Genomic DNA, 9,905 nt, shown 5'->3' with positions numbered 1-9,905 from the left:
AACAGACACCAGGAACCAAAGAGAAACTCACCCCCTACCCCCCTCCTTATTTTTACAAGAGAGAGGAACTATAAACCCGTCACATTTAACAAGGAAAAGAGTTTCATCTGTATATTGCTACTAATGCTGTTCAAAGGGGAACACACAGGCAGATGCTGTTTATTGCATTCACACTCATGCAAAGAAAATGTTCACAGAGTGAAGCCAACTCGGATACAGCCGTCGTTTAACTCTAACAGATGCACATCTGATCCCTATTTCACCGAATGAACACTGCGAACACCGCCGTGTTATCATTCACAACTAGCGTACCGCATGTAAAACAAATGACTTTGCTAATGAGTTAGCCTGGTGCTAATTCTCCCTGCTATAAACAGGGCTTAAAAGGCAGGGGGGTTAGCCGTGTAAATCCCGCTCCGGGATTGCGTAATCGCCGTGGCGGTCCCCACAATGCCATAGCTGTCCCCACAATGCTCTGGCGAATGCTTCTCCCTGGTTCGAGCGCCTGATTGATGAGAGTCCTGACGCAGTTCGCCCTTCAGTGGCGGTTATTTCCGCTGGGGAATGAGCAGGGCGGGGGGTCGAGACGGGGGTCTGGGGGGGGGGGCGTTTGGAGGGGCGTTTGGAGGGGCGCCCAGGCATGTAATGTTTTTTTCATGCATGTAAGAAGGGGTCAGGTGAGAGGAATGTGTTTGTGCCAAACGGGGCAACCTTGACCACGCCATTGCTGTTTGGCGTGCTTGATTGACAGAAAGAGCGGAGGCATTTGGCTGCGAGCCGTTTGGCTAATAATCCCGTGACTTGGCCGTTCTCTTTCAATCAGGCAGCTGCACTGCGCTGTATTGGCACAATCAGCACAGCATCGCTCTCCACATTGAAGGGGGTGCAGGGGTGGGGTGGGGGGGGCATAACCGAAAGAGTTCTGACATCTCTGGAGCAATCAGAGTCCCAGTGAGCCGGGACACAAGGTCGAGGGGTGAATTTAAATTTAGAGCAGAATGTGGCAGCACTGACATTTCCACAAAGATCTACGACAAAACAAGTTTGATTTACTGTGGAGTAACCTGCCCGGCACCTGCCAACGCCGCAGGGACGGAGAGAGAAAGATAGAAAGAGAAAGGAGAGAGATAGGATGACATAAAGAGACTGAAAGAGAGATGGAAAGAGACAGAGAGACAATGACAGTCTGAGAAGGAGAGTTATAAAGAGAACGATTGAAAACGAGAGACAGAGGATGTGAGAGTGAAAGAGCAAGAGTGAGACAGAGAGAGAGACAGACAGTCAGAGAGAGCGACAACGTGAGTGAGAGAGAATAGTGCACCACATAGTCACCATACATGCTGGCTCGTAAAACATGTCCTTTGACAGAGCTCATACACACACACCGACACACACACACACACACACTCTCTCAAACCTACACTCTCACACACACACACACACACACACACACCCGCACTCAAAGCACACGGGTGAGAAATGGCCCTTACCATTGGTGACCGCTTTACTCTTGCCTCCGACTGCCACCTGCCCCATCACGGTAAAAAAAAAAAAAAAAAAACAGCGGGAGAAAGAAAGGAAATCAGAGAGAGGAAGCATGTCCTGTTACAATGGCCTGCTTCTGCTGTGGCATTGTGGGAAAGCCATGCGTGTGTCACCTTTGCGCTGAAGGCCATTACAGTACATCACCATTCCACCCTGATGTGTGGGAGTCCGGGAATGGAAGACTCTGCCAATGTCTGCCTAGTCCAGGCTCATAGTGCTGCACGTATAAATCAGTTATTATGGGTACTTGAAATGCAATCCAAAAAGGATGAAATCCAAAGAAATGGGCAGCATTTATTTATGTGTTTAGAAATTATTGTTTTTTTTCTGAGCAATGGTCCACTTTGGTGGACTACTGTACCCATAATGCACTGTGTTCTTTGGACTATATGTACCATGCCATCAGTGTAAAGGTCTCTGGTTGAGGGTGGATGGAAAGTGTTGACTCTGTGAAACTCATCAACAGGTTATTGCAGAAGAGAGAGCATAAAAAGTCTCAGGGTGTGAGAAGATGGTGCCAGGACATTCCCCAAACTCCAGGGCAGTGAATGTGACCCCAGAAACCTCCAAACCCTGCAAACTTTTAACGACCTCTAAATCTACTGCGATTAAATCACTCCCATTGTACCCCTGTCTCCCCATGTAGCCACAGAGCAATGCGGTTCACCTCCTATGAACCTCCACTGTCATAAATCTTCATAACGTTATAACGGTTCTCTCCAATGCCCTAACCACCGCACTACTTGACAGGTTTCTGTCGAGAACGAATTCAGAATGTTTCTTCTAGCCACCACTAATTGCCCAGCCCCGCGCTGTTCTGCGTCAGCCCTGCCCGGCGCTGTTTCCTGCTGTCTGAGTGGTTGACCGCAGTCGGCCACGGCCGGGGCTCGTACCCTGAAACGCTGCGTAGTTGTGCCGCATTACCGATGGCGGTCCGCAGCTGGCCCGGGGCCTCGCTGCCGCCGCCGAACTCGGACGCGTCCTCAGAGCGCCTCCGACACGGTTACGGCGTGTTCTCTTATTGAAATATCATCCCGCATAAAACACAATCGCCATGGCGCAGCCAAGTGCCAGCGGAGCGCCGGAATGGCATTCCTCGTCCGAAGGTCGCCATGGAGACTATGCGCAGCTGAGGCACGTGCGGCCGGCGGTAAGCTGAGATACGCGCCCGTTCTGACACCGGGCTCGTCCGACGGCGGCGGTTCTTGGCCCCCACCGCCGTCGGACGAGCCCGGTGTCAGAACTGCGGCTTGACAGAGAGGGTTCGGATTCGTTTATCCCTTTTTTAAGCGCTCGCTAACTCATGCTTTCTGGTCTGGAAGAGTGGCGCGGTATTAATAATCGAGGCTGGCAGTTGCCCCCGGTGATACCGAGTGAGATCATTCAGTTACGAGTGCTGACAGCTTAGCATTGGCATTCCATTTTGAGTGGTTTACCTCTTCTGATCATCTCCAGTTAGAGGCGAAGTCGACTAACTAAGAGAAGGCTTAAAATAAAACAGACAAGCAACAATCCAGTATTACTTCTCCTGCTTTCATTACCTAATGCAGTATGGGGCTTTAAAATAAATCTGTATAAATAAATCAGTCATGAGCTCTATTAGGTAAACATATCACTTTTATAATTCATTTCAATATAGTTCTGTAGTGAGTGAGAGTTATTATTGCATTAAATATTATTGCATTAAATATTCAAAGTTCAGGACAAATGTTGATTGAATCCCAGCTAAAGTTGAGGACAAATTCTGATTACTCAATCCCGACCTTAAACTGTGTTTGCTAAAGAGGAAATGCTGGATGTGTACTGGATTAGGGCAAATGAATCAGCTTTCTATGATGTAGTATTGCGCTGCCTGAACTGCAGTCTTAACAGTCTTATCTTCTGTGATTGTCCTGAAATGGCTTCATAGCGGTCGGTGATGGTGTTTGTTTTGGCTCGCGTCTCCACTGCCGTTACCTTGGTCGGGGAGGAACCCTTGTTTTCCCATAGGCTGCGCTTGTTGGTGACATCACCAGGCTTCAGGTCCTGTAAAGCAGAGCATGATGTCATCCGGAGAGTAACCACGGTAACAAACAGGCTTTTACCGTTTAAAATGTGGAGAGATCTCCCTATAAGGGATAAAAAGAGGTTGTTCTTACATCAGTTGTTATATATGAGGGACTGTGCACTGGAAGATATCCAATGAGTTATCATTTGGCCAGATTAACATGGCCAGGACACTCCCAGTGAGTCAACTAATACTTTTTTAAACTGCATTTTTAGACTGTGAAAACACAGAGGAAAAAACATAGAATTTTCTGTGCCCTTAACTCACTCTTAAAAAGACACTTAATTTTGCATATGGTTGAAGGTAGCCGCTTTTTTTCGGCATATGGACTGGGACACACACATGCTGAAATGCTGATGAGAGCCAATGTCTAATCGCTTAATCAGAACAAGAAATAAGGAGAGCTAGAGGGGCCTGTAGAAACCTACAGTAGGAAACAGCCCGGTGGAGTTGATTAAAGATTCTGCTGCTCTGCACACTGTTTGCAAAAAGGATCAAAGTCAAGACTTAACTTCTGTAAGTAAAAAAATATATTTCAGCTTTTTTTGCTAACAGTGTACAGACAGCAAACTTTCCTTGACCCTTGAAGTTTAATTGATCTTAATTCACTCAGCTTTACTGCATAAAGAAAAAAAAGTGCATTCACAAAGCAAAGTGCAAGGCCATTAACACACACACATACAGCACACACATGCAATACACATATACAGTACACACACATACACACACATACACATACATACAGCACACACACATACACACATACAGCACACACACACATACAGCACACACATTCACATACATACAGCACACACACACATACACACACACATACAGCACACACATTCATACATACATACAGCACACACACACATACACACAGCACACACACATACACACACAGCACACACACACATACACACACACAGCACACACCCACACACAGCACACACACACATACACACACACACACAGATACAGTACCTTCAGCGGAGAGAAAGGCAAGGGAAGCACAAGAGAGAGGAGTCCAAGAAGAACGGAGACTGACAGGGACTACCGAGCAGAGGGAAAACGACCAGCTAGCAGAGAAGAAGAAGCAGCAGGAGGAGGAAGAAGAAGAATAAGAGGAGGAGAAGGAAGAGGAGGAGGAGGAATAGGAGAATGGGTCATTTTCACTTTACTTCTTCACTTAATGCTAGTGGAAAACAGGATCATTAGAAGAGCAACGTGGACACTGTTTGAAAAGATTGATTTATGACAGGAGTACAAACCAATGGCCATTTCAGGATTTAATGGCAAATAACAATCTTTATAATTTTACATTACATTACATTATTGGCATACGCTCTTATCCAGAGCGACGTACGGTTGATAATGCTAAGCAGGAGACAATCCTCCCCTGGAGCAATGTAGCGTAAAGGGCCTTGCTCAAGGGCCCAACGGCTGTGCGGATCTTGCTGTCGCTACACCGGGATTAGAGTCACCGCCCTTGCGGGTCCCAGTCATTTACCTTAACCACTACGCTACAGGCCGCCCTAATTTAATTAGGCCCAATCATTCATTCATTGGGAGATTTAAGTAATAAGTTATAGCCATAGATTGCACATTTCCTTTATGACAGTGGTATAATGCGCTCTGATATTGGCATGAATCTGCATCTATTTAAACAGCCATTATTATAACAGGTACAGACACTAGTCTGTCCAGCAGAGGGCACTCTAGTGTGGATGAATACATTATCTCACTTCCCCAGAACTCCCTGGCAGTTTGCTTTCCCAGCTAAGACGTACTGGTTGATGCCAAACTGCCAATGAACTTACAATGAGTTAAGGGCTGGTATACTGACAGCAGAATAACATGGCCCGAATGTAGCTTGAACAGCACTATACAGTGGTCACCGCAATTTGACCTTTTCTTCTTTTGAATAAATGACCGTGGGAAAGCCAAATGTAGAATAACTGTAACTGTATCTACCTTTTAAAGAGATAGTGCTCTTTCTTCAATGCGCTCAAATTATTTCAGTATATGTTTTTGACTTTTAACCCAGACAGTTTTTGTGCAGTGAAGGATATTTTAGATATTTTTATATATGTATAAAAGCTCTTGATGACCTGCCAACTTTACAATATCTGGGGTAGTGCCCTCGACGGGTTTGTGATTTAAAGTAGAAAAATACGCTTCAAGTAACACAGAGGGGCGTGCACAGGACGTACACTGCCCCTTTAAAGGGGTAAAATGACTCTGCAAATTCCCATTGATATCTGACCCTGTAAATAAACTCAACTCTTGGCAAGCAGTTTAACAATAGCACACAAGAGGTTTCAGGAGAAAAGCAAAATGAAGGCAGTGATATAAGTTGGATTCTTGCCACCAGGTGACACTATGTAAATTGATTTGGCCAACTGACCTTTTGTAGTCAGCGCGCAATCTTATAAGACTGCATGCTTGTTCATTACAGAACAGAACACCAATCTCTCTCTTCGCTGGATTGTATTTCACATTATTGATCAGGACTCATTCTTGAGTCACTCCCTCGCATCTTCGCTCCCCTGGTTTGCCCCTGTGTATGAAACTTGCGGCAAAATCATAAACCTAATGAAACTAGCTAACCAACCAGGGGCCTGTACCACAAAGCCGGATAACCGCGCTGAGTAAAACCCGGAACAGCTCTTTGCACTTCAGTCCATGTTCCAGATTGGGGAGGGTCCCGGATGTTACTCGGTGCAGTTATCTAGCCCCCTCGGCGCAGTAATCCTGCTTTGTGGTGCAGTCTCCAGCAGCCTCACTGCCTGACTACCGGACTCGCTCTGGGAGTCGTCACGGCGACGGCGGGTTCGTACCGCGGGCATGGCGCCGGCCGGTTTTCCAGGCTCGGGCGTCTTGTTCAGCCAGTCGTTGATGCGCCCCGCCACACCTATCTTCATGCCCACGGCTTCCTGTGCAGAGAGGAAGGGAGCGGGGGAAGGGGTCAGCGTGGCACGAGGAACACGCGTGTAGGGCAGAACAGCCGTGTCCTTCATCCGTCGTCTCCACACTCTGACATTATCGGCCACCCACACCCCTTCCTCTCCACCGGCCGGTCTGTGGTGAGCGTTCTGGCACAAAATGGCTACCGGGCGTGCCTCGGCCTACACACTGAGACACACTGAGGGGAGTGCCATGTCACAGTCAGTTATGGGTATTATGATTATGATTCTTATCATTCATAGGCAGTGCAGGAGTTTCACCTCTTTCCTGTATGCATCTTTGACATCATGAGATGAAATGTGCTTATAAAACCAATAATTATTATTACAATTACAAAAGCATCTGACAAAATGATGATTATTATTAATGGGCAGTGCTGGAGTTCTTCTGTAAAGCGATTTTGTGATGTCATTCTATTATGAGATAAAAGGTACTATATAAATACAATCACTACAATAAAGTTACAAAATAAATAAAGTTACAAAATCATGTAACAAAATGATGACGATTGTTATTATTATTTTGGACAGGAGGGGGCGCCCTACCTTGTTGGTATTCCCGGGACTCCCGGGAGAGCTGAACACGTTCCCTTTCTCCCACATGCTCTTGATGTTCCGGATCCCGTCTGTCACAACCGGCAGGTCCGGAGCGGCTGACTTGGGCGATTTGGGATCCTTGCTGGACTGCAGAGGGGAGGGGCACGCGTCCGTGTGAAACAGACGCCAGTAACGGGACGGTGTGCTCTGATGGCTACGTAACGCAAACGGAGGTCCCCGGGACTAGAACCGCGTACCTAATGACCAGAAAGGTTCTGGAAAGGTGTGCCTTGTGTGTGCCATAGATTATAATAGCACTTATATATAGTTATTGTTGTCATCTGAGTATTCTAGCTGCCAACCGTGGTATATCAGTTGGTGCTAGTTGGTAATTTGATGTATTCTTCAAGGGTTCAAACTGTATCTATGTGGTCACGCTAGGACTCGGAACAGCGCTGTCCTCTAGGGTGCTGATCGCACTTGCCCCTGTGTTTGATCTGCACTTCGTTTTAGGTCACTCTGGATAAGAGCATCTGCTAAACGCCTGTAATGTAATGTAATGTAATGTAATGTAATGTAGTGTAGTGTAATGTAGTGTAATGTAATGTAATGTAATGTAATGTAATGTAATGTAATGCAGTGTAGTGTAGTGTAAGAGGGAGGTCACTGAGTGCATGTGAACGGTGGCTCACCTGAAGCGCTGTGGTGTACTGCTCCAGGCGGTTGTCGATCTTTGAGACGACGGGAACGTGCGTCGGCTTCACCGTGCTGCAGACGACACCGGCCAAATTTCATTATCGGTGCTACCGATCAGACGCGTGATTAATCACGGAATAACTAACCGGCCGTTTCACAGAGGTCACTGCGTTCACCGATAAGCTGTAGGATTTCATAATTCACTTATAAGCTGCAGTATGTCATAATATTTCCAGACGTTTAGCTTGATCGCCTTTTAAGGAATTTGGAATGTTGGGAGTCTTTCTCTACTTGTTTCCCACATTGGCTGTGGCGGGCGTTTTGTGAGATTATTTGACATCCTCTGAAAATGGCACCTAAGAAGCTCTGTTTGTGAAACATTCATTCATTCATTCATTATCCTAACCCGCTTATCCTGAACAGGGTCGCAGGGGGGCTGGAGCCTATCCCAGCATACATTGGGCGAAAGGCAGGAACACACACTGGACAGGTTGCCAGTCCATCGCAGGGCACACACACCATTCATTCACACACTCATACCTATGGGCAATTTAGCCTCTCCAATCAGCCTAACCTGCATGTCTTTGGACTGTGGGAGGAAACCAGAGTACCCGGAGGAAACCCAGGACCTCCTTGCAGTGAGGCAGCAGTGCTACCCACTGCACCATCCGTGCCGCCCCGTTTGTGAAACAATTGTGAGTGATTGACTGACCAATTGATCAACTGACTGGTGGATTGACCAATCTTTAACCCAAAGTTTTGCACGGCATGAGGCTTGCTATTGTAATTGTATGATAATGATCATAGTAAAACCCAATGAAACATCAAACGTTCAACAGCAACAGACCCTTGATTCCAATCCTTCTCTCTTCTGTTGTCATTCTGTTATGAAATTATTCTGCATATTAAGTGGCAGTAGAATCATAGTGAAAGAGGTGGTGAATAATTAGACTAGGGAAATGAAAATGGTCGCAGCCCTTACCTTTTCTGAGCGGACTTGTTTAAGAACTCTGCCCTCTCCCCAATCTGCAAGCACAAGCCAGACTCCATTACACACACGGCGAGGCTGGACCCACGAAACCACTGGCTGAGGTAAACTTTGGCCCTGATTCAGTCAACACTGGCCTTCACTTTGACTTGCAGTTCAATTAAAACAATCATTTTTCTTCATAAACCATGTTTTGGCAAGTTCAGCAACCACCAAAATGAACTTGCCAAAAAATTGTTTGCATTTCCACTTAAGTCAGAATGGTGAAGTGGTGAAGTGCTGACTGAATCCAGGCCCATGTAAAACCACCTCCATGCTCAAGCAAACACACACACACGCACACACACACATACACACACATTTACACACACACACGCACACACACACACACACGCACACACACACACACACATGCACACACATACACGCACACAAACACATACGCGCGCATGCACAAAGACACACACACACATAAACACACACACGCACACAGACACCCGCACACACAGACACACACACACAGACACACGCATGCACACACACACACACACACACACACACACAAGCAAGCACACAAATGATTTTGGTTTCCAATTTCCCGAGCAGGACAGTACATAAGAGACGTCTGAATGTTCTGTTCATATTTTTATCCTCCCACAGCAACATAACCGGAGAAAAGCCTCGGCCCTTTAAACGCTGGAGTCCCAGCTGCCAGGAAGGGGGTTTGGGAGTGCCCAAACTACCCCTCCACAGGAAATGCTTCAATCTCCAGCGTATTTTTAATGCTCATTATTTGACTGCAGTTATTCTGTTAACATAATTGCTTTCCTGTAACCCTAAAGTTAACATTTAATGAGAACTGTGCACTTCATAAAATGTAAAAAAAAAAAATTCCGTCTTCTTGCAGTTCACTGTTAGTGGAGGAATATGCCCTGCAACTAAAACACTGAAGGTAAGTGAGAAGACCGCCTGTTACTTTCACGTTTGTCTTATAAAAATAAATTAATGAGCCGCGAGATGGAGCCTGAAGATATGGAGCACCTTCTGTGCCGGCATTTCAGCGGTTATGAAGACTGAGGTCCCCTTAATGCTCCTACATTCCACTGCATTCACCATTGTTTCGGTA

The 9,905-nt window shown here is 46.4% G+C and overlaps 1 protein-coding gene across 5 annotated transcripts in view; it reads right to left on the bottom strand.

Moving 5' to 3' along the window:
• Positions 1 to 971: 971 nt before the first annotated feature.
• LOC133135860 (non-muscle caldesmon-like) overlaps positions 972 to 9,905 on the bottom strand; it is a 62,271-nt gene continuing 53,337 nt past the window's right edge. For 2 of the 5 annotated variants that reach the window (XM_061253176.1, XM_061253174.1), the window contains 6 exons: positions 8,774 to 8,817; positions 7,788 to 7,863; positions 7,105 to 7,242; positions 6,433 to 6,528; positions 3,502 to 3,570; positions 972 to 1,527 (listed from right to left, as the gene is read on the bottom strand). In XM_061253176.1, coding sequence (XP_061109160.1) covers positions 1,426 to 1,527; positions 3,502 to 3,570; positions 6,433 to 6,528; positions 7,105 to 7,242; positions 7,788 to 7,863; positions 8,774 to 8,817 — 525 coding nt within the window. In that variant the 3' untranslated portion in view covers positions 972 to 1,425. Of the gene's footprint in view, positions 1,528 to 2,981; positions 3,032 to 3,501; positions 3,571 to 6,432; positions 6,529 to 7,104; positions 7,243 to 7,787; positions 7,864 to 8,773; positions 8,818 to 9,905 lie in introns of all 5 variants that reach the window. The other 3 variants (XM_061253177.1, XM_061253178.1, XM_061253179.1) reach the window with 3 other exon arrangements.

Source organism: Conger conger, chromosome 8 (genome assembly GCF_963514075.1).
Source record: "Conger conger chromosome 8, fConCon1.1, whole genome shotgun sequence".
In the NCBI taxonomy this organism is placed as follows: Eukaryota; Metazoa; Chordata; class Actinopteri; order Anguilliformes; family Congridae; genus Conger; species Conger conger.
Note: the sequence above shows the minus strand (reverse complement) of the source record. Positions and strands in the feature narration are given on the sequence as shown.